Source organism: Orcinus orca, chromosome 13 (genome assembly GCF_937001465.1).
Source record: "Orcinus orca chromosome 13, mOrcOrc1.1, whole genome shotgun sequence".
NCBI lineage: Eukaryota > Metazoa > Chordata > Mammalia > Artiodactyla > Delphinidae > Orcinus > Orcinus orca.
In genome coordinates this window covers 25,628,128-25,652,022 of record NC_064571.1, presented here as the reverse complement: position 1 = coordinate 25,652,022, position 23,895 = coordinate 25,628,128, and the positions used below count along the sequence as shown (strand labels likewise).

General features: G+C 53.2%; 1 protein-coding gene across 8 annotated transcripts in view; it reads right to left on the bottom strand.

The window, feature by feature from the left end:
- Nucleotides 1–4,231: 4,231 nt before the first annotated feature.
- The window catches only part of DCTN1 (dynactin subunit 1), a 30,331-nt gene continuing 10,667 nt past the window's right edge, over nt 4,232–23,895 (bottom strand). The window contains exons 1-32 of one of the 8 annotated variants that reach the window (XM_049695752.1): nt 23,161–23,455; nt 21,247–21,492; nt 20,891–20,969; nt 20,657–20,691; nt 17,602–17,619; nt 16,190–16,210; nt 14,629–14,820; nt 14,086–14,283; nt 13,731–13,935; nt 13,576–13,654; nt 13,308–13,467; nt 13,087–13,191; nt 12,714–12,905; nt 12,508–12,624; nt 12,115–12,267; nt 11,337–11,497; nt 11,063–11,231; nt 10,727–10,795; nt 10,427–10,489; nt 10,167–10,316; nt 9,844–10,005; nt 9,625–9,756; nt 9,268–9,393; nt 8,885–9,027; nt 8,445–8,611; nt 6,715–6,729; nt 6,389–6,522; nt 6,081–6,273; nt 5,759–5,838; nt 5,391–5,483; nt 5,121–5,210; nt 4,232–4,712 (exon numbers count right to left, since the gene is read on the bottom strand). In XM_049695752.1, the coding sequence (XP_049551709.1) occupies nt 4,575–4,712; nt 5,121–5,210; nt 5,391–5,483; nt 5,759–5,838; nt 6,081–6,273; nt 6,389–6,522; nt 6,715–6,729; nt 8,445–8,611; nt 8,885–9,027; nt 9,268–9,393; nt 9,625–9,756; nt 9,844–10,005; nt 10,167–10,316; nt 10,427–10,489; nt 10,727–10,795; nt 11,063–11,231; nt 11,337–11,497; nt 12,115–12,267; nt 12,508–12,624; nt 12,714–12,905; nt 13,087–13,191; nt 13,308–13,467; nt 13,576–13,654; nt 13,731–13,935; nt 14,086–14,283; nt 14,629–14,820; nt 16,190–16,210; nt 17,602–17,619; nt 20,657–20,691; nt 20,891–20,969; nt 21,247–21,492; nt 23,161–23,193 (3,918 nt within the window). In that variant the 5' untranslated portion in view covers nt 23,194–23,455 and the 3' untranslated portion in view covers nt 4,232–4,574. Of the gene's footprint in view, nt 4,713–5,120; nt 5,211–5,390; nt 5,484–5,758; nt 5,839–6,080; nt 6,274–6,388; nt 6,523–6,714; nt 6,730–8,444; nt 8,612–8,884; nt 9,028–9,267; nt 9,394–9,624; nt 9,757–9,843; nt 10,006–10,166; nt 10,317–10,426; nt 10,490–10,726; nt 10,796–11,062; nt 11,232–11,336; nt 11,498–12,114; nt 12,268–12,507; nt 12,625–12,713; nt 12,906–13,086; nt 13,192–13,307; nt 13,468–13,575; nt 13,655–13,730; nt 13,936–14,085; nt 14,284–14,628; nt 14,821–16,189; nt 16,211–17,601; nt 17,647–20,656; nt 20,692–20,890; nt 20,970–21,246; nt 21,493–23,160; nt 23,468–23,895 lie in introns of those variants that run through there. The other 7 variants (XM_049695753.1, XM_033400544.2, XM_049695754.1 and 4 more) reach the window with 7 other exon arrangements.

Below are 23,895 nucleotides of genomic sequence, written 5' to 3'. Positions count from 1 at the left end.
CAAAATATGATGATTTGTGTCACAAGTGTGTGTCTTGGGAACATGGCTGCTTGCATTTTATTTCCTTTTCATTTGTTCAATATCATCCTCCCCCAGTATCATTTCTTATTGAGTACCTGTGTCAAACACGCTTCCTCATTTAACCTTTCCCTGAAGATTACGAGGAAAAAATACCACTTGAGGAAGGTGCTATTAGCCTCATGTTATAGATACAGAAACTGAGGTTGAGAAGTTAAGCAACTTCCCTTAAGTTCATACAGCTTATAAGTGTAAGAGCTGGGATATAAGCCTTATACTTACTTCACAAAGTTGTCTCCAGGTTGGGGAAGGTGATGTTGACCCTGGAAATCCGCCAAAGAACCCCAAAAAGAGAGGGGCTCATAGGAGACAAACTTGAGACTGTGTTCTTGTATCACAACTGGCAGTTCTGGGTGTAGATGGATCAAAGGAGACTGTTCCCATGCTACGCACCATCCTTGGTACACATAGTGCCTCACTAGGCCTCCCTCCCCACCACCACATCCTATCCGTTTCCAGAAATCTCCTGGGCTCCATAAGCAGCTCCCATTATCATCTACAGGCAATGATGCTTGCGTCAGCTATCTGCCATCCCCTGGCCACCCAACTTCCACCACTGAATAACGGGAAACAGTAGTGCACACGTGCTCCTCTCTCCCCTTTCTCGTCACCACAACCCAGTTTCTTTTCCCTCTATTCCACCAATAGAGGGAGCTCTGACCAGCTCACCGGGCATCTCAGAATCAGATGCCACTTTCTCTCTGAACTCAGGCCCATTTGACCACTGAGCAATACAAGAAACTATCAACTACCTCCCCCAAATCTCCCTCTTCCTTGGCCCTGTGACACTTCCTCTGGGGGCCTCTGCTCCAGTGATGATCCCTGGGGCTCTGCTGTGGGTTCTTTAACTCTCAGAACTGCCCAGGGCTCCGCCCTCCTCCTGCCCTATACTCTCTCCTCAGGTGATCTGCAGCCTCACCTGATTCCCAGGCCTCTAGCTGCTTACTCTGTCTTGACCAAGTCCTATAGGCCAGTGCCCGTCTGTTCACCTCACACTTCAGGACTTGTATGATATGCCATGCTGCAGGGCGTGGGATCTGGCTTTTCGGGTGGTCAACTAACACAATCTCAACAAGTGAAGGGGAGCGAACACCAAACAGGGCAAACTTGGAGCAACGAAGGACAGCAGACAGAAGAGAGAGGAGGTGAGTTTGCTCTCTCCATCCCTCCATCACCCCAAACGTAGCATTTCTCAATAGTCTATCCAGAGACATCACACTTGGACAAGTGGCCAGTTATTTGTGAAGCAGTGGCCCACTCATTAAAACAAACCTTGTGTTTTCTGCTCTTTTCCTGCCTAGCTTTCCTCACCCTCACTGCTTGGGGATTGTATCTACCAATTAAGCACTAGCACTGCAGCTTTGCCTCAGGTTCAGTTTTCTAAGTAACCTGAATTAAGACAATACACCTCATCCCAATCATGTCTTCAACCACCACTGACACACTCCCAACCCATTCCCCAAAGTTTACCTCCAATCCAGACTTCTCTGCTGAGCTCTATAACCAGTTGGATCCAACTGCCAGTGGACATCTCCACTTGGACATTCTCACAGGCACCTCAAACTCATTTCTAAAATGAAACTCATAGTGCTGCTCCCCAACCGTGTGCCCTTCTCCTGTGTTTTGGGGGAGTCAGAGATGAAAGACACCTTAAAGGAACTCTCAGTCTGGCTAAAGAAGGAGACAGATGGGTGAACTCACAATTACAATGGAAAGAGACACGTACTGGTATAAAGCAATGCCATAGGGGCATGTACTGAAGAAGAGAAGAAAGGCTGCTTTGGGCTAGGCTTGCATGCGTTCTCTCATTTAGCCTTTACCACAGCCCTGGAAGGTATCGTTATTCCTATTTTGCTGTTGAGAAAGCAGACCAGAAATTAGAAACCTCGCCAAGGTCACAAAGCAACTAAATCCAAGCACACCTGAAAAAAAAAGGTTCATATTCTTTGCTGCTCCAGAAGAGGAGCACCTAAGAGGTTACAGGGATTGGAGATTTCCTAAGGTAGCAGTGCCGGAACTGTCTTAATAAATGAACAGGCTGTCAGCTAAGATGGGGTGGGGTGGGGGCAGAGAGATAGAAAGGAAGGAAGGAGGTAACTGGCATTCTTGGCAGTGGGAAGAGGCCTGAGCAATCACATGGTGGCAAAGAAACTGCAGGGGTTCACTAAGCCTAGACCATAAGGCACAAGAGAGGCTGGACAGGTGGGCAGGATCCAAATCATGGATGGCCTCATGCACCATCCTAGTGAATTTAAATTTTAAATTCTAGACACTTGGAGGAACCATTTCAGGATTTTGTTTAACTTTTAAATTCTACTTGAAAGAACCATTTCAGAATTTAAACAGAGAATGACACAGCCCAGTGTGCATTTTGGAAAGGTCTCTCGGGCATCCATGAGAATTGGGTGAGAGAGGCAACAGAGGTAGGATGACCATTTCAAAGACTGCTGAAATACCCAGAGCAAGAAATTATACACAAAGTTAGCAGTGGAGGGAGTGGAAAAAAGTGAACAGATGTGAGAGACAGTAATGAAGGAAAAACTGAACAAGACTGGGTAACTAAATTAGCTAAGGAGAGTGGAGAAGCCATCAGATACCCTGGTTTGTGGCTTGTTACATACAGGACATGGAAAAGATGCTTTCCATTTTAGACATGCTGACTTTGAGATAGATACCAGCAGGCAATTGAATAAATAAGTATGGTATTCGGAAAGCAGTAATGGTGAGAAACCACTACCAAGGCAAACGGACAGAACAAGAAAGCCCTATCCTCTTCTCATACCCCTGGGAGTTGCCCAGTCTTGGCCCTTGGTATCTTAAACACCAATGGGAAGGGAGGTCAGCAGCTTAGGTAGAAAGGACAGGAACACAATCCAATCCCAGGGAAAGAACAGTGTGGTCTGCAATTTCCTCATCACTAGAGGAGGCCAATTTGGAGAGGTGAGGTAAAGACTCTCTGATACACAGCCACCCTCCTCAACCAATTCTGGAAGAATTAAGCCCTAATACCCTAAGGTATCCCTTAGGTATATGCATCTAGAATGGTATCAGCTATGTGTAATCCTTGAGAGTACTGAGGAAAGTCACACAAATCATTTTCTCTTGGAACCCCAGTTGAAAAAGGCTAAGGTGCAGAGCAGGTATCAAAACACCATAATCCACTGGGCTTCCCAAAGGGTACATCAATTGGGAATCCGCCCAGCACTAACGTGTGCCCTGGGCTCCCAACCTGGAACCTCCTTGTCCTGTTTGCTCCTTTCCCACAAGCAGAGGACCTGACCTAGCTGGAGCTGCTCCTAACCACTAGGGGTCTCTCCCTCCAATTGGATCAGAGACCTCTGGCAGCCTGCGTAGGATTTCCCCAAGGAGGGAATAAAAGAGAGTATCAAGGGAATTCCCTGGCAGTCCAGTGGTTAGGACGCCACACTTCCACTGCAGGGGGACACGGGTAAACGACGCAGACAAAAAAAAAAGAGAGAGACAGAGAGAGAGACAGAGAGAGAGAATCAAGGAGTCAGCCAACTGAACTAAACTGGGGTTACGTTCTAAAATGCCGGGGCACTGTTCATTGGCCTAACGGGCCCCAAATCTAGAAGTGATTTCAGTAGGTCTGGGTCAAGGCCCAGAAATGTGCAAATTTTTTTTCAAAGGAGCTCCCCAGGTGATACTAATTTGTAGTGGGACTTGGGAGCAGCTTTTGCAACTTCTATCCTTTCTTACCGGTCTGTTGCTTTGGTCCTCCCTTGCTTAGTAAATGTTCCCTCTGAGAGACCCCAGATCTTATGGGGAGACTGTGCCAGTGCATCAGAAAGTTGTCTGGGGCGATGATCATACCATTAGCCCAGCTCCAAACACTGGCTTGAAGAGCAGTGAAAGATCCAGAAAGCAGAGGCAGGCCTGCTGGCAGAGACGACATACTCCTGGCCTCCTAACTCCATAAACGAACTCAGGAGCTAAGCCCGTGGTCTAGCCCTTTTCCCCTTGCTCCGAGAAACTTACTGCACACAAATTTGAGGAACACGGCATTCTACTGGTCACTAGAGGGAGACCTTCATATGTGACCCAGCCAAAGCCTCCTCAGCATCCCTTCTCCTCCACTCCTGCTCTGAGCCAAACGGCCCAAGTCCCACTCCCAACACCACACAGAGAACACTGAAGCAGAAGTGACTTTAATCAAGGGGTGAAGTCCTCAATCAGGGAGACCTCACTTGACCTTTGGTGGTGGGGTCTCAGCCTACCTACCCACCACGGCCCCTGAGTCTCCTCAGGAAGGAGGGAGCAATTGAACAGCAAGTTCCAGCAGAGGTCGGGGAACGGAACTAGGGGAACCAGGTCAAGGGGCAGGGGCAGGGCACTGACAGGTGGGAGTGAAGCTGAAAGGGGCAGGAACAGCTTCACACAGGCGGTTCTACCTGGGGGCTACCCAGTGGCTATGCATCAGGCAGAGTGGCACCAGGAGGGCTGAGCGTAGAAGAGGACAGCGAGGGAAGGAGCATTTAGGAGATGAGGCGACCATGAAGCTGGTGCAGCTGCTCCTGGGTGAGCACCAGCCGGTGTCGCTGTCCAAGGCCAGCAGCACACGAGAAGGTCACTTTGCCCATGTATACAGTGTCGTCCTGCTGCTCTTCCTTGGCCTGGGAGTTGGGAAGGGGAAGAGGCCTCCAGGTCAGGGGCTCACTTGAGCTGTGTGCCACTGACAGGGTCCCTGAGCACTGAGACCCTGGGTGACTGAGGCTTTGAGGCTGCTAGACTATAATGACCACATTTTCCAAATCAGAATTGAGGTGCACAGCCTGACAAGGGAGTTTTGAGCCCCTTCTGATGTCAAAAGTCATAGAAGATGTTTAACTGCTAAAATATTGGAATTTCAGGAAGCAATGCAAGCACTCTTAAGATACTTGCAAGTAAGACTTGGCCAGATTTCTCAGGATGTTCAGTTGTTGGACCTGAGACCCTAGAAGCCTCTTCAAATTCTGGAGGAGAGGGGAAGGACCCACCTGAGCCCTCCATACTGCCCCTCCCCCTCCCCCACTCCCTCTTACCCTGAGGAAGGCTGATGAAGGGAAGGTAGCAAAGTCAGTGGGGACCGTGGCTCCAGGGCGCTGAGATACAGTCTCCTTAAGGACCTCATCCTGGCAGAGGGGAAAAGGATTCATTTAGGGGACCCCCACAGGCTAGGCCAGTACCTCCCTGGTTTCACAGGAAGGAACACTAATACCAAAGAAGCAGGGACCAATCCTCTTTATCATAATACTTTTGCTCTCAACTCCAATCCCATCCCTACCCAACATCCTTACTTTACAGATACTTACCCTTTTAAGGCTCAACTCAGATTCTATAGCTTCTGGGAAGCCATTTCCAACCATTCTACTCTGCAGTGATATCAGCTCTGACAGAAGTTGTGCCTGAAACCACACACTCTAAAGATGATCCTAGCTCAACCCACTTTGTTGATAAGAATCTGTCTTCTGTTGATGAGAATCTGTTTGGGAGTGAGGGCAGGTTCCCAAGGCAGGAATCCTGCCTCCCCTTCCATCTCCTCCCCAGTGTGTCATCTAGCACAGGGATGGGCCCCCAGGAACCCTGGGAGTTCTTGTGGAAATGAACATGCTAGGGGCTCCACCACGGAATGTTCTGAAGTGGGCACTGTCGGGTGAGAAAGGGCAGGGTCTAAACTAACCTTGAGCTTCTCGATGGTGTCGCTTAGGGACTTGAGCTGAGCCACTTGCTCCAGGAGCTGGGCCGATGGGCTCTTGGCAGCTGTGGGGATAGAAGGCTAGTGAGGCCCACCAAGGCCCAGGCAGGCAGCTGTACTGCATTAAGGGTCATTAGTGCAGATACTGGACCCGCTCATGGAGCAGACATGTAAGAGGGTAGGTGAATCAAGCAAATTAAACACTGAGACCAAAGGGCAGTGCTAGGAAGAGCCTCTCTGGCGTGGGAACTGCCTGGGGCAAGGGGAAGGGGTGTGTTTTCCATCTCAGGATTTGGCTGGTCCATACCAGGGCTGGTGCGGGTGATGTCCACGACATGGGTGTGTGCGCTCAACTGATTCAATGTCTCCAGCAGCTGGTTAGTCTTACGATACAGCACTCCAGCAGCTAGATCACTGCCAGGGCCCTCACGGGGTAGGAGAGAGAGCTTTGCCACGTGCAAAGGGGGCAGGGCTGCTAAGGATGCCTTCATCTGCGCTCCCTGTGGGGGAAGGGGGAAGAAGGGTAGCGGTAATAAGTGATAGAAGGCCCTGCCATCTATCATCAATGAGGCAGTTACACTCCACCTCTACCCATCCTCCCTGTGACCTCCTCACCTTGAGGATGCTGTTCTCATGCTGGAGCTGGGAGATGTGCAGCCTCATGGCAGAGATCTGCTGAAGCAGCAGTGGTGAGTCCTTCACCAGCCCTGGGCCTGGCACAGATCCCGGAGCCTGCCCAGAGGCACCTCCTATGGGTACCATAACAAATGTCATGAGCCCCAGGTGCAGAAGGCTGAAGATGGGCACCATCCCTACTCATCCCCTTTCCTTATCCCCTCCTACCTCCAGTCTTGATTGCTCCCAAGGGGGTAGTCTCACCCTGCTCCCCCAGCCCCAATTCCCACCAGCCCTGTTAACCCCCCACCAGGATGGGTCTCTACCTCGCTGCTGTTCTTCTGTGCTCAGGATAGCCCATTGGGGAGCAGGAAAAGAGGAGAGAGGAATTAGATGATTTGGGAGTGAGGGGGACATACCAGAGGAATCCTGGGCACGCAGGAAGACTTTTTTCCTAATCACCATACCTTCTCTAACAAGACCCTGCCTCTACTTTTGAGGAAAGAGCAAATATGTGTGAAAGACAGAAAAGGGGAGCCAGGCCACGATACAGGGTGCAACACGTGAGGAAGAGTGGCAGCGGGAGTGTGCGCAGGAGGAGAAGCACTTGAGGCCATTCTTGCCTCCCTGCCTCAGACTCCAGCTCCCAGAAGGGCAGCCGGAACGCTCCTGACACCCTGATATGTCTGCACCCTCAGTGCTCCCTAGCAGTAAAACTGAAGTGGAGGATGTAGACACATTCCCATGTTCCTCAGGTTCCCCAGTGCTCTGAGACAAAAGTCACCCTTTTTTGGGTGTGAAGTTTCATAGACTAAGAACCGATATTTGTTTAAAGAGCCTATGCTAAAGCAACTCAATGCGGTAATTCTGGAGACTCCCCTCCCAAGGAACATGGAGCCGTCTGCACCACAAGAGTCTAAAGTCAAGAAGACGCTTGGTCACTTTCAGGGTCAAGCGGCACCAGTGACGGGGGCTTTGATGAGGACAAAACCCTAGGTGAGGCCAGCTGACAAGGCAAGCACAGCAGGGGAGATCTAGAGATCCTGAGGGTTTAATTCCATTACAAGGAGTTTGCCTTCTGGAGGTGAGAAGGGTAAGTAAGAAACTGAAGAGAGAACAAAAACCGAACTACACGGTAGATGAGAACTAACATGGCGGTGGCCGCCTCCTTGGTCAGGAAACTAAGGAGACTAGGCCTGGAAGCCAGAAAAACTCCAGGTAAGGAGCCCTGACCACACTAAGAGACCAGGCAAAGGTCAGAACACAAGCCCCAAGTGAAGCTGGGAGAATTCAGCAATGGAAGAGACAACTACTCTATAGGGTGAAGCCACGTGAACTCAGTGGGGAAGAGAAAATGCAGTGCCCAAGCAGAGGAGGGATCAAAAGCAAGGACCATGCACTGCTGTGGATACCACAGCACTCAGCCCAGCCTGCTGCAGGCTGGTGACCCTCTGGAATACAGGGCTGGGACAGGAAAGCCAGACGGTAGACCCAGAAGGGACATCTACTGGAGTCCGACTGTCACTGTAATTCTGAGCTTCACCAACAACTTGGTAAGGCCCCACTGCCCCACCTTGGTCAGAACTCTGCACATATCTTCAAGGAGAAGTAAAAACTTGGTGAAAGTTGCCAGAGGGCTTCCCTGGTGGCGCAGTGGTTAAGAATCCACCTGCCAATGCAGGGGACACAGGTTTGAGCCCTGGTCCAGGAGGATCCCACATGCCACGGAACAACTAAGCCCACGCGCCACAACTACTGAGCCTGTGCTCTAGAGCCCACGAGCCACAACTACTGAAGCCCGCACGCCTAGAGCCCATGCTCCACAAGAGAAGCCACCGCAATGAGAAGCCCACGTGCAGCAAGGAAGACCCAGTGCAGCCAAAAATAAATTCATTAAAAAAAAAAAAAAGTTGCCACAGAGTGAAACTGGGCAAGCATATTCCTGGTTGAATATCCAGGGGTAAAAGAGGGGGGCAGAAGTCAAACTGAAGCCAAGGGCAGGAGGGGGGCCATCCAATCTCCTCTGGGCTAGTGCTGCCTGTTCCACTGCACTCACCACCAGCAATGCCAGACACCAGGGTAGCAATACCCGAGGGAGGGGGACCCCGGAGCCCCTCGATTGTGCGCTTGGACTGGCTGTTCAATCGCTGCTTTAACTCTGCTTTCTCTGCCTCCAGCTGGTCGATGTCAGCCTGAAGTGCATCCATCGTCTCCTCGAACTCTCTGTGAAAGAATCTGGGCTTGGACAGTGTCCCTTCCCCATGGCCCCACCCCCCCTTCTCAGTCCTAACTGAGTCCTTGGAGTAGCCCTACTGGTGAGGAGCCAGAGGCAGAAGAGGCTCAGACTGGGATGAGATGATGGGGATGTCAGCTGGGAAGGAAGATGGCGTCTGTCCCCCTGGGGAGTCTCACTACAAGAGGCCCTGGGCTAGGCGGCAGGGAGCTGCTGGAAGGAGGGAGGGGTGGAGTGAGCAGGGGCCTGGGAAGGTGCCTGACTTCTCCTTCTTCCGCAGCAGCGCCTGGGTCTCCTCCAGCCGAGTCTGGACTTTCTCGATGCGCTCATCTGCATCCTTGGCTGCACTGTCCAGCTTCTTCTCCAGGAGGCTCAGCCGCACATTGGCCTCACTGAGCTCTTCCCCCTGGACGAGGGCAGAGAGCGTCTAGTTCCCTTACACCCTCCCATGGCCCCCCAGAGACCTGGAATAGACCACGAGATAGAAAGCTTCCTGAGGGCCCACGAGAACTCCCACTGATCACAGGTGCCACTTCTCCCCACTCAACCCCCAGCCCCCCTGAGTTATGATCACCAACACTCACTGCTTCCCTGTGCCCCATGCTATTTCCTGGCCCCCCAGATCCGGAGCCTTCCCTATCCTCACCTTGATCTTGAGTGACTTCTTCAACTCCTTAATAACTGTCTCTCGATCTTCAAGCTTCAAGCCCAGGCCTTCAGCATCTGTGATCTCTGCACGAAGGGCTGCAGCCCGCAGCTCAACTGGGGGAGGCTAAGGGTAGGGACAGGAGACAGAGGGCAGGGATAGGGAGAGGAGGTCATCAAGGCACTCCTTTCAGAGATCCAGTCAAAGGGAAAATCTTCTCCTTGCCTCCTAAGCAGGATGGTGCTCCCCAGATTCCTTCCTGCTGCCGCCCAGCCCTCCCTCCCACAATTACCAGCAGCTCTCCAAGTCCTGCTCCTCCAGGCCCCTGGAGCCCCTCCAAGGAGCGACCCCACCCACCTTGCTAGGGGGCCGCTCTGCATCGTACTCTCCCTCCTGCATGGCGGTGGCCAACTTGTTCATGGTACTGATCAAGATGCTGCATGACTGGCGCAGACACTCATAGGGGCTGCCGGAGGGGGCTCCGTAGATCTGCAGGTGTCAAGGGCAGTAGTGAAAACCCCACACTGGCCACCTGACTGCCCCATTACCACCTTCTGCCCAGCCTTCCCAGCCCACCTGCTCGCCTGCTTTGAAAGCCAGCTCCTCCAGGGCAGCCACAGGCAGGCCTTCATTCTCTGCCAGCGGGGCAATGAGCTGGGCGGCAGCAGCAGCCACCTCCTGCAGCACAGCCACCACCCACGTCAGGTGTTTCCTGCAGTCTAGGAGTGTGTCGGATACCTGTGCAACAGGCCAGAGTCAGGAGCCCACTCTGGGCCCCGCACCACAGCTCCCAGCTACCTCAAAACCATTCTTGTCCCCTGACCATATCCAGATCTTGACACGCTGGGCCCCTCCTGGTTCTACTTGGCTTCCTTCCCATCCCCCTTCACAGCCCAAACCTGTGGTCCAAAGGCCAGTGCAGCTGGGATCCCAGGAGCATCTGTCCCTGGCATTCGCCTCCGGATCTTCTTGCAGAACTGGCGGATATCACTGCACGAAGTTTCCAGGTCCCGGAGCAGGAGTGCAATATCTGAAGCCTCCTGCCCACCCTACTCAGGGAATAGGAAACAGATGGAGAGCCAAGTCAGCATTAGGGCTGGGGCGAGGAGGTGGGGACTAAAAGGAAGAGGAGCTCAAACAGATCTAGTTGTGCTCTCACCTGCAAGAAGGCCCGCAGCCGTCCCACCTCCACACTCATGCAGTCCAGGGCACTCTGGGTGAACTGTGAGGACAGAAGCAGGTCGTTGTCAGCCCCCAACAGGAGCCCTTCTGCCCCATCACCATCTCTAAGAAGTCTCCGCCCTCGGCTGGCCCCCATCCATAAGTGGGTCCTCTGGCTTCCCTGATCTGGCCTTAGTGACCCTGTTCCAGTCTTATGTGACACCCCTTGAGGGTGTGAACTGATGTCTCCCATTTCTGATCTCTATAAGGGGCTCAACCACTGGCCCAGACACCTCACCTTAATGTGGTCAGCCAGCTGTATGGTACTGTCCTCTGGTTGTTCAGAGAGGTGGATGCTGTACAGATGCTGAGGAGGGATGGCAAAGAAACAGACAGTCTTTAGGCCTTGGAAGAATGGAGAATTCTTCCCGAACTGCAATTTGACCCTGTCATCACAGGACTCCAGAGGTATGAGAGCATCCAAAACCCTCAAGGAGCTGCATCCTAAGGTGAGTCCATCTACGAGCCTCAAGCCATCAGCCTGGGACACACAACCTTGGCTACACTGGCAACAGCCTCCAGCAGAAGAAACCCTCCCTCCCTCCTGTGCCAAGGCTGAATTCTCGCCCCAGACCTGGTAGTACTTGATGGCTTTGGTGAGAGGCTCTACGTTGACAGTCTCGTCCAGCTGGTCCTTGTGCAGCAGCTCAATGAGAAAATCCAAGGAGCGTTCGTGGGCACTCATCTCAGGGTAGAGGCTGCCCACCTTCTTATACATGTCCACACTGCACTGAGAGAGGGCACTAGAGACCAGAGAAGGGCCCTGTGAGGCCAGCGTCTACCAGGCAATCTCAGTTCCAGCCAATCTCGGACCCGTGGCCCTGGAGTAGAAGTCAGGGGTTACTTACTGCTCATAACGGTGGAGTGTGGCCTGCAGCAAACTCAGCGAATACACCAGCCCAGCAGCAAAGCTGAGCTGCTCCCCCACAGCTCCTCGAAGTCCTGGACGCTCTGAACAGTTCTCACTTAGTTCAAATTTCTCCTGGGCCTGCTTCCGGATTAGCTCTGCCTGTGGGAAGAAGCACCAGAGACCTGGGGCTCAGAGCAGGGGATGGAGAACACAGACTCAGGAATAGAGAGAGCTGAGCAACTATGTAGGGGGCATGGATACATGGGGGAGAAAGCAGAAACAGCTCTTAGATGGGCAGGGACTATCACATGGGGAAAGGGTAATGATGCGATTACTGGTGGTTATGAAGATTTGGGATGTGGGGATGAAAGGGTGGTAGGACCAGTGGGACCAAGCTCTTTCCCGCCTTAAAGCTGCCGCTCCTGCTACCTTTCTACCTAGAATGCTATCCTGACAACGACCTCCCCACTAACTCCTAGTCATCTTCTAAGTCTGGCCTCAAATGTCATTCCTTCAGTGACAACCCTCTATCTAAATCGGCTCTCCGACCGTGCTCTCTCAAAAACGCTACCTCCACTTCACAACATGCCATCTCCCCTTCACAACATGCCATCTGTAATATACATCCATCTGTGACTTTGTTGACTGTGCTCCTCCACTACATCATAAACTCTGTGAGCAGGGAGAATGACTGTTATCTTTACTTGGCATCCTCAATGCCTGGTTCACAGCAAGTTCAACAGAGTCCTGTTGGGCACGTGATTGATAGACCATACCTTGCAAATGAGACGAGGCATGAGCAGCAGCACCAGGACGCAGTCATGGTCCCCACCTGGCCGAAGGAAGCTGTCAGGCATGAAGGCTGTCAGCAGGGACATGTGCCGGTTGGCCTGTGCCACCTCCATCTGCCTCAACTCCATCTCAATTGCCTGTGAGGTGAACAGGGAGGTGGGCTCTCAGCCAGGCTGCAGAGAGCCTCATAACCACCATGCCGTGCTCCACCACGTTCCCCGCTTCTAGGCCCAGGCCAGGAGTCTTCCAAACCACCACACAAAGCACGCCCCCATCCAGGAAGTGAAGCCCAGAACCCCACACCAGATCAGCCCACCGCCACACCCAGGCTGGGGTCCCCAACACTCAGCCCTCTGCGACCCACCCACTTTCCTGACCTTGGCATGGGCCTTAGTCTCAGCAAACTTGATTTTGAAGTCAAAAGTCTCTGGGGGTGGCTGCTGCTGCCTCTCCACAGATGCTTCCTGCTGGTTTGTCAGTTCCCGGTTCACATCCTGGGAACAGGGACAGACAATGAGGCACAGCTGGGTCCTCAGGGAGCCCTGAGGAGATGGTGGGCAGAGAATAGCGGGTAGGCAGGCACCTGCAGGTGGGCGGTCAGCTGGCGATACTTCTTGATGGTTTGCTGATAGTCTGCAACTGTCTCCTGGGCCGCCTCCACACGCTTCTGGGCCTCTCGCACCCGTGCACCCGCCATATCCAGCTGCTCCCGCAGCTCCAGTTCTGTCTCACGTGCGTTCTCCTGCAGCTCATCGTTCATTTCATTCATTGCTTCCTGGGAGGCCACAGGGGAGTTGAGGCAAAGGAAAGTCAGAGTCAGGGTAGCAGGCCAGGGTGGGTTCACTCACCATGCCTCCTACTCAAAGGTCAGGGGTCACATGTCAGCCCTTCTCTCAGCAAGTCACTTCCAACTACCCTCCATCAGGGTCATGAGTCAGAGTCTGCTCTTCTCTTACCAAGTCCCCCACGGTTTCTCTCAATTCCCGCACTTTCTCTTCCAGATTCAGGTTCCGGTCTGTCAGCATCTCCACCATCTCCTCAGCACCCAGGGCAGCATCCACCTGTGTTACAGAGAGGGAACAAGGAGAAGGGCTGAAAGGCACCTAGAAACAGAAGGTGCCTATAACAGAAGCGAGTCAGTGGGGGTGCTCTGGGCAAGGCGCTGGGCTCCCCAGACCTGCTCCTTGAGCTCATCAATGGTGCTCTCTGCCTGGCTCAGCTCCTCCTGCAGACGCTCCCGCTGTTGCCTCACAACTTCCAGCTCTTGGTTCTTCTTTTCCATGAGCTTCTGGAGTTTCACGTGCTCCTGCTTCTCGGAGGAAGAAAGATCCCGCATTCTGTGGGAAAGTGAAGAGAGAGGAGAGCGCGTGTCGGAGTCACCAGGTGGTGGGCGCTCTAACACATTTGGAGACAGGAGAGTGAGCCGCACAACGAGAGGACCCTACCTCACTAGGGCATCCTTTAGGCGGGCGTTCTGCTCCTCAAGCTGCTTGAGCTGATAACTGGACGCAGCGCCATCTGAGCCTGGGGAAAACCATTAATACTTTCAGACAAAGTTCCAACCCCACCATTTGGCCCCCAGCAGCTCCTGGCCCCTTACCCTTCTCTTCAATCTCAGCCTTGAGGATCTCCAAGTCAGTGGTGAGCTCGTCCACACGCTCCTTCAGCGCCTCCACCTCTTGCTGTAGGGACTCAGCCCGCTCTTCGGCCATCTCCTTATCCAGAGTGGCCATCTCGATGGCATCAGCAGTGTCAGCCATCTCCTCCATGTAGCGTTCCTTTGCCTCTAGGGCCTCCTTGGCTTCCTGAAGAGGAGTGGAGGTTGGTTGGGTTACAAGCACAGAGCTGCCTCATGCACCCTTTCTCACAGGACACTCCAGGCTCCAGTTTCAGCTTCCAGTACACTTCCTTGGGCCCCGTGCCTCCCCAAACACCCTCTTCACCCCAAGTCCCACCTTCCGAGCCTCCTTGAGGCGCCGCTGCAGGTCTGCCTGCTGCTCCTGCATTTTGCTTTTCCATTCTTGCACCTGCTCCAGCTGAATCTTGTGTTTCTCCAGCTCTTTTAGCTTTGCCTTGTCTTCTGCACGTTTCAGTCGCAGGGTCTCCAGTTTCTCCTCCAGGTCCCGCACTTGGGCCCTCAGCCCCTCCTCCTCCTGCAAAGGAGAGACCCTTCAGTCTATGTACAGCCTCCCCCGTTTTCCCCATCAAGACTGAGCTGGAGTGGAAAGGACAGGAATGTGTGCAGACATCATTCCAGGCCCAGGGCCAAAGCAAGTGGCATACAAACATCTGAGAAGAGCCTGATACATAAGGGGAAAGTGCGGAAGGGCAGAGAGTATAAGAGCTTAGTCAGTGATGGGGTACCTATATGCTGTGTCCCCCACTCTTCTAATCCAAGTTCCGGGTCTCCCCCAACCCTGGGAAACTTCGAAGACCCTGCCAGGGGTCATAGGCCCTTTCGTGTCTTGGATCTTCTTCACTCCAACCCCAGACCTTACCTTAGACGGGGAAGGAAGCGGTGGGGCTGCTCCAGGAGAGGTGAGGGCTGGCGTGGGGATGATGGGTGCCGCCAGCGGAGTCTGAGCTGGGGTGCTGGGCTCACTGCTGCTCAGCTCACCTGCTGATGCTGAGCCAGAGGGGCCCAGGGAACTACTGGCCCCAGCTACCCCAGTGCTGGCTGGGCGGGTGGGCTATTCAGACAGGGTAGGGGCAGACCAGAAGTGTAGGGGACAGGGGTGGTGAAACAGAGTAAGACAGAATATGAGAATATGGTGAGGGAAGTGACAGAAAAGGAAAAAGGCAGAGAGTATCAAAGCACAAAGAGAACAGAGAAACAGTGATGAGCAGAATGAAAATGACACAGTCAGAGATAGCGACAAAGGACCGGGGCAGGGTGGGGGTGAGAGGATGGCAGGAGAGGAAGGGATGGAAAAAGACATAAGATTACAATGCTCCTCCCTTGGCACTGACTCCACATTCCTCCAAGCTCTGGCAGTAACCCCTTAGAGCAGAATCCCATACTCCCCAGACCATTCCTTCTGTGACCCACTTGTGATCATTCTAGCAATTTCTTAATACTCCCAATCCCATTGTTGCTCTGGGCCTGTGCCCTCCTCCCCCAGAGTGAAAAAGTGCCTCAGTGTCATTCCCAGAGAAAAAGAACAGACTGATCTCTAATTTTCATGTTCCCAGAGAAGGCTGGGCTAAAAGTGGGGGTACTAGGCCCCCCAGCTCTTTAAATCAAGCTGATTCTCCTCCCCTTGATCTACTTCAGGGGACCCTGCAGGTGAAAGAGCCAGGGTGAAAGTTGTAATCCTTGGCTCCCCTCTGAAACAAGGTCAGTACAGCCAACCCATCTGTCACCTCCCTCCCTCCAAGACAGAGGGGCTCTAATCAGATAACACGACCCAGACCCCTGTGGAGCTGAGGCCCTGGAGCAGACAGGCCTGCCCAGTGCTCCTCCCTGCAGGGCTGAGCCCTGAAGCTCTCCCGATGGGCTGACACTCAGAGGCCACATGCCCAAAGCCTTTCACAGATACACCCACCTCCTTATCTCCTGACATTTACACTGCCAAGTTTTTTCACCTTTCTTCCAATCCCCGCCCTCCCCCCAACACACACACACACACACACACACACACACCTGGTCTAAATGCCCTTCACACACACACACACACACACACAGCTGGTCTAAATGCCCTTCACACACACACACACACAGCTGGTCTAAATGCCCTTCACACACACACACACACACACACACACACACAGCTGGTCTAAATGCCCTTCTTCAAGAAAGCCTACCTTGATTAACTACAACCACTCTCGTTTCTCTTCTGCGCTCAAGCTACCGGCTCAGACACCCTCCTTAGAGCCAGAAGTCACTTTCCCCGGAGGGGCCTGTCATTAGCCTCAGTCCCCTCACTCCCCTTAAGAGAACCCAGGGTACACTGTGACCAACTTATACTTGCTCATACACATGCCCACACACATGCACACGCCTAAAATGAGTGTGTGTCCACTCAGCAGTAGCTTGTACAGAGGCCTGTTTTTCCTCACCTTGGGCCGCCGGGTTGTAGTCTGGACAGGCAACAGGAGCCAGAGGAGTAGTAGTCAGGAAAGAAAGGATAATGGCAGAAAGACAGCAAAAGGGACAGCAATGAGAGCAGAAGCAACAGAAATGAGGCTACGCTTAGCGGTCCCACCACTCCTCCCCCATCCCCAGCCCATCCCCTTCATCCAGTGAATCACCTCGTTCCTATTCCAGGAACTCAGAACTCCTATTTCCCGTTAGTTCCTTCTCCCACTTTTGTCCTGCCCTTGCAGACCTCACCCCTTCAGACACCCTGGAAATCCTGGAAGTCCCTGTCTCCTAGGCTGAACCACAGGAGACCAAACACAGCAGCTGGTAGAGAAGACCAGTCCTTCTGCAACAACGTCTCCCACTCTATCCCAGAGCCCCGCCCACCCACCACTCCCAAGGACTTTCCCAGGTCAGCCCCTTCCTTCAAGTGCTAGACTCCACAGAGGACTCCCTAGAAATACCATGTGACAAGAATGATGATGAGCCCGAAATGAGCGATATGAACCCAGCAGAGGGAGATCAGGTCCCCAAGGCAGAACAGCCCTACTGTATACCCCACCCCCACCCCCTTCCCCAGGACCAGTTCCAGCAGCAATTCCCTTCCCCAGGGCAGAGGGCTCAGGTGTCAGGACCATGAATACTGCATGAGCCTGAAGCCCAGAGCTCAGCAAAGTAACCCCACCCAGCTGCAAGAAAAGAGGGGGAGGGTGGGCAGCAACATAGGGAAACTACTGCCCTAAACCAAATCCAGAAACCCCTCAGGTTACTGCAAAGTGATACAGATGATTAACTCCAACTCCCAAATAATGTTCCTGATACCCAGTGTCTCATACTTCTGGCAAAGGCAAGATTTGGCTTGGGCCCTGCTTCTAGGTCTCCCAAGGAGACCAACGCCCACCTCTACTACCCTGGGCTAAGCCTCCATAGCTGTGTATCAAAAACTATTCTAGGGAAAGACCCCTGACACAAACCCCAGTGGGGCGGGGATGCTGGTATTCAACCAAGAGTCATTCTAGCACAGGTTGGGTGAGGTAGGCCTGCTAGAGGCACAAAGACATCTGGACCTGCTTCCCAAGATTCTCTCACAGGAAATGCATCCGGAGCCAGTTTGCAGCAAAAGCTGCCTGAAGCCCAAGCCTGAGAGGCCACTGGGTACAAGGCCCAGAACACAGATTCAAAGCCAAAAGCAGGCAGGCCAGGGAGCAAATGCCCAGGGTGTGGGGCATGGCAGTGACACACACCTCTCCCTGCCCCCCACCTTCATCACCATCCTCTTCCCCCAACCAGGTAGACAGAGGAAGTCAATCAGCCCCCACCCCCACCCCAGCAGCCTGCTGCCACCATCACGCTGGCAACCCAGCAGCAGGACCAGAGCAAGCAAGAGTACCTTTCGGGCTGTCGGTGCCTGTCTCATCATTGCAGAAAACCAAAGAAAGCCAGGATAGGAGAGAAGGAAGGACAGAGGAAGATGGACAAACACAGAGGAAGGACAGACGGAGGGAGGGAGGGGGGGGAAGAGACCGAACAGAGGGAAAGGCGGCGGAGACAGGAGATTAGTGCATCAAATCCCAACAATGCAGCCTCAGCTTCCCAGACCAGCAGCTTCCCAGCTGGCAAATGGCTGCAGCTCAGATGCAGAAGCCCCCACGGTGCGCAGTGGGGACAGCCAGGCTCCGGCAGGGACCAGAGAGGTAGCCGGCCTAGTTCGCCAGCTGAGGCTGATGGCAGCCTCAGTGGCCGCAGCAGCAGCTCCACCTGACGTCATGCACCCACCCTCCTCTGCTCCACTAGGGGTGGAGACACTGCTCCTCAGTCGCCTAGCAACCACCAGGCTCTGATGGCTCCTCCTCCTCCTCATGATTGGACAAAGTCCTCTACTGAACCCGCCCTGCTTCCTCCTCCAAAGAACAGGTTCTGGCTCCTCCCTCTCCTTCCCTCTCCCCCAGCCCCAAGAATTTGCTCCAAGAAATTGGGCTAAGGGCCATCTCATTTCTGGGATGACCTCTCTGGGACCGGGGTATCACTGCACAGGGACACAAGGCCTCACTGCTTCATCAGGCCTCTCTCATACTCACACTCCCCTCTGTCCACAACCCCATCAACTCTACTTCTGTCTCATACACATGGACAATAATACCCTTATGGTGGCTCATCAGGCACATGTACCCACAGCACTCCTGCTGCATCAGCTCAGCAGGGCACACTAAGAAACCTGGGGAACATTCCATCTGGGCTGCAGCAGCTCTAATGACAGTGTTTGGCTCCTCTCTCAACTCTACCCTTGTTGTAGTCAGGTTAAAACCTGTCTCTAAAGGGCTTCCAGAAAGGACTGGGCACCTTGCAGAGACATCTGGGTTCTCTCTTCCACCCTCCTCCTCAAAGTTCCTTCTTTTGTTCTGTTGCTACCTCCCTGTTCCCTGGGTTAAGTGATGTGCTGTGACAGAAGCACTGAAGAGGAAGACACAGGGGAGGACTTGACTACTTGACTGACATTCTGCATCACGAGCCAAGAAGGTGCTATATCCCAGCACAGGCAGCCTAGGCTAGGCTTTGCCACATTTCTCTAGGCAGCCGCCAAAACCCCAAGACTTGGGCACAGCTCAGGTCCCTTCTCAGGATCAAGTCAGACTGCGGCCAGAACTCCTCCATAGATATCAGACTGCAGGTCCATCCTCTTCTCTATTCAGGGGTCTGGTGTGAGATGGGAACCCCAACCTGGAGCCAATAATCAAGGGAAGAAGCCCAGTGTCTGGAATGGGTCCAGTATCCTTTTGAGAATTATTTTCCTTTTTATATCCCCATTCCCTCCCAAGCCAGGACCCCAAAGCAAGTACCATCATGTTGTCTCTTCCAAGGCAAAACTCCAAAGTGAGGACCCACCACCAACCAGAAGTCAAAAAAAAAGATGTTTTACTCTCCCCTCCACTGCCCCAATCTAGTAGCCCTCCATGCAAGGTCAGAAGGGCCTGAAACAGGCTGGTGACAAGGAAATCACAGAATCATACATACAGCACAGCACATACAGGTCTGACAGGCACATGCAGGTCGGAGACAGCTTGGGCATAGCCCCAAGGCATTGGGCTGGTGTGAGGAAGTGGTCATGGCAGCAACTTAAGACTAGAGGAGTTTCAGGGGTGTGGGAGTTGTGGGAGGTGGGCCTCAGGCACACCACCAGAGGAAGGAAGAGGCAGTGAAAGACTGACAGAGCACAGTGAGGGTGGGCATTCATGGCAGCACCCACCCAGAGACAAGAACAACACAGGCTTTTCAACTCAGGACTGTTCTTCCTGTGCTCTGTTCCCTGACCTCCCACCTTCTTACCTAACCACCTCACTTGGTACTTTCCTCACCTCCAGACCCCCAGTCTCTCCTCCCACTGCCCCCAAGCTGAGGCTAAGTGAGAATCCACTGTAACCCAGTAAATGCTCTATTCCATGCTACTGTTTACAGTCAAATGCTTGGAGTCTCTGACTAGACGTCCTTAGGCGATGGGCAGGAATGTGGGAAGGGGTGAGGATCATCCCTAATGAGTACTACCTGAGCCTGATGTCCTTGCACTCCTCAAAGGAACTCTGAAAGCCAAGGCTGCCATTTCCTCTGGCCATCCCAGCCCCAAGGTCACACACACATGCATGCAGCCCAAGGACATGCAGGACAGCTGGGGAGGGGGCTCATGGCCCTCACCCACCCAGGCACAAATAGTAAACACACCACCTTCTTAGGCTTCAGGCCCCGCTGCATGAGGAGTAGGAAAGGGCAGAGTTAGAGAATAGGCTTAAACATCACACTGTGCTAGCTGGCCAGATATCTTGGGTGTAGGTATTAAGACCAACTCAGGCATAGCCAGGTATGGGGGGAGCCAGGTCACTGTCAAATCCAGGGTAAGTGAGGTGAGGGCTCCCTTAAGGATCAGCTTCCAGGAGGTCCACACCCTGACCCAGAGGAGCTGGAGAGTCTGGAGCCCCACCTCACACATCCTGCACAGAGCAGCGGAGGGAGGCTCCAGCAGGCCCTCTGCATACAGCCTGAAACAGGTGGCAGAGGGTCCACCTCCTCTCCATTCACTTGTGAAAAAGAAAGCACCTTCTTTCTCCAGTTCTTACCTTACCCCTACCCTACACCCATCAGATGCTGGCAGCCTTGGATACCAAAAGGTAGGAAGTTGGCAACAACACTACTGGGGTCAGACCTGTCCTCCCTTTCACCCCCAGCCTCTGTTCCAATTGATCCAGAACTTCTGGGCCTTAATAGCTTTTTCCCTGATACCACCCTTACACCTAAAGCAGCAACTCATACCCAGAAAGCTTCCTTCTCAGAGAGGATGGAGACTGGAAGGCTAACTCAATTTACTCATCTATTGCTTCTACCTGCCTGGTATTGAGTCTCCCTCCTCTCTTTCTCCTTTCCCTCTACTACTCCCACCCCCACCCGTAACCACTTACCAGTTTGCTGGTCTTTGCATTTGAGTCAGTTCCCTCTGTAGAATGCAAACAGAAACAAAGTGTGTGTTTGTGTAGAGGGGTAGAGGCAGAGAACGTCATGGCAGGTTAGGCAAGATATAACAAGGGAATATGGTGGTGATGGAAACTCTCAGGATCCACTGTGGCCCCGTGTTCTGGGGAGAAGTCCTGGGGACTCCTGGATGTGAGGAGGCAACTTAAGTGGGTGGCTGTTACCTCTTCTGAGGACCTTTGAGGCAGAAGAATCAGGTGTCTCTGGGGAAGTAGTATCTGCTCCATCTTCAAATACCTGGATCTGAGGACACAGAATAGACTCTATATAGCTAGATCAAGGCTGGATGTAATATGGGCCCTTCCCCAGGCCTTAAGCAAACCTGGGGTACAGGGCAGCTTCCTTAAGGATAGCTCTTAATCTTCCCTCCCCCATTACCTCCCACTCTACCAACCAGAGACTTATGCTCATGCCCAGGAAAAGGGAGCACCAACACACCAGCCGCACATGCAACAGAGCATGTACACGTACACACACACACACACACACACACACACACACACACACAGGAGGTGAGTACCTGGGACTGGCGCACAAAGATGCCATGCCCTTCGTCACAAGTGAAGTACTTCCTGCCTTGGACAGTTCCATCATTCTTGCCTTTTGCTTCATCCAGGATCACACCTACCCATTTGCCAGTGGCAAATAGTGTGGCTCCAACATAGGCCACAGTGCCACGGTAGCCTTTTCCAATCACCTCCACGCGGGAGCCCACTCGCAGAGGCCGGGCACTTGCCTCCGCACTCATTCTGCTGCCGCTGGGAGTCTGAAAGACACATGCAAACATACACAGTTAAAAGCCTCAGGTCAATGGTGTCATCCTAATATATAAGAAAGGCCCCAATCAGGATCCTGGCCTGAAAAGGGATCAAAAGTCACTTCCCTGAACCCCATTCTCAAGGTAAAGTGTCCCCACCACCACCACCAAATTCCCTTTTGAAAATATGTCAGTGCTGTGTTCTAAAACTTCTCAAAACGCCTCTGGAATCTGCCAGAATTTGTAAGAGATTATATTTAAATTTAATAAATCAGAATTCATTGCTAGATCTGTGAATGTCACCCCACACGGCTGCTTTCTCAAGGAGCACTGCCCCCTAGGAGGGGAATGAAGCTCAAACAAATAACTCAGTTTAGACCAGGCTCCCCACAACCCAGGGCCTGACTCAAAAGCCTGAGCTGGGAAGGCAGGTGAGTCAGTGAGCGACCCCACTAACCCTGTTCCCTCCCTACTGCTGCCTGTCCTCCCTGAGGGCACACAACTGTGCCTCCTTCCAGCCCTTAAGTCACTACCACTCCTTCCTGACCTGACTTCCCCGCCCCCACCAGCATACTCCTAGATGCCTCACCAAGCCCGTCCAACAATTTACTCCCTTCTTCCTGGCCTGAGCCCTGTTCTATCAACTCTCTACCCACAAGTTCTGGAGATCCTTCACTCATGCGATGTCACTATAAAAAGAAAAAGAAAGGCCAGGTAAATCGGGTACCTCAGATCTGTCCTGCATCTGTCCCCCAGACTCTGCCCAGTGGTTCAAATGGATGGCTTATCACCCTATCCATGGTGATAATGGACAAGGCAAGGGAATAGACTAAACATTGTCCTTGGGAAGCTCTCATCTTCTGACATACCCATGATGACAGGACAACATGAAATGAGGTTCCAAATAGGTCCACGGCTTAGAAGAAAATCACACCTAAGCCATTTTTAGCAATAGCAGCTCTATGAACCAGGGGCCTTGCAACAAACAGAGAAGGAAGCATGAAGAAGTGACAGCATGGCCTTGAAGACTCCACAGGGCCCCCTTCTGATGCCCCCTCTTGGCTTCATAAGAGAGCTCTGCCAGAGCCAGTGACTCCCTAACTCTCTTCCCCAAAGAGCTCATCCAAGAAGGTGAGGATACCGTTCCCTGGGGCTCCGAGAGGCCAAATCATACCTGGGACAGCCGAGTGGCTCTCACGGACCTGACAATAAAAGGAACTGACAGTAACATCAGGGCTGGCCCCAAACTCAGAGACGCTCTCCAACCTCCTAACCCTAATAAGCCTCTCAGAATCAGGTGGACACAAGAGTGGCTACAGATTCAATCTCAGTCAGAAGAGCAAGAAAGCGAGTGACAAACAACAAAGCAGCTCTAAAGAAAGACTTCACTGAAAGACCATTCCAACCCACCAACCCCATTTGTAATCCCCAAGATAGTCTGGCCCCCTCAGGAACCTCTGGCCTGAGGTCCACTTGGAGTCAAAGGTCAGGCCTCACCAGTACCCAGAGAGGGCCCAACTCTGGGAAGGGAAGCCTGTGCAGTCCCATACGGTCAGGGCCGCGAGTGGCCCCAGCCTAGCTACCGCCTGTCTCCCCACCCCCCACAGCAATGTCCACAGCCACCCAAGGCCTTCTCCAGAAGCCCTCCCGTGGCCATCCCAGATCAGGACCACTTACCCGACTGTACACGTGCCTCTTGCTCTGGGCCATGTTGCTCACCCGGCCTCTACCCCCTCCCCCAGCTGGCCAAAGACAGAAAGAAAAGGCAGAAACCTAGGCAGGAGGGTCAGGGCTCCAGGCCCTCATGGACAAACACAGAAGCCAGCCAGCCTGGCCTCCCTAGTCCATGGACCTCCCTGGGTGGCCTACTGGGGTAGGGGTAGGGACAGAGATGGGGGCTGAGGAGCAAGTCCCCTCTGCTGCTGGAGGATTCCTGAACCCAGAGACACCAAATCCTGCTTGCCAGCTGATGAGTCTCACTCTGCGCTAGTGCTGCTCTAGACATGTCAGGAATCGAGCTAGCCTCTGGGTCCTAGTGCCCCCTTGCTTCACCTGGGCCAGTCAAGAGGGACAGAGTATAAGGGACTAGGCCCACGCCAAAGACCCTCAACACTCACCTCTAAGTACACTGTCCTACGGCTGGGAGCACAGCCCTGCTGATCCTCCTAATCTGCACCCCCTCACCGTCACTGCCACCCTTCCCACCCCCAGGATGTGAGGCCTCAGCAGACCCACAAGCATCAAGTGACACATTCACACAGCCAAAATTAGGGTCTCTCGCCCCCCTTTCTGGTGCTCTTCCTCCTCCCTCCCCTTTCTAAACTCTGGAGTCACGTCCAAACCCACGTGATTAGGGTCTGAATTTCAATCTCACCCTGGGCCGGAGCAGCCAGGCCCCCTGCCCAATACACA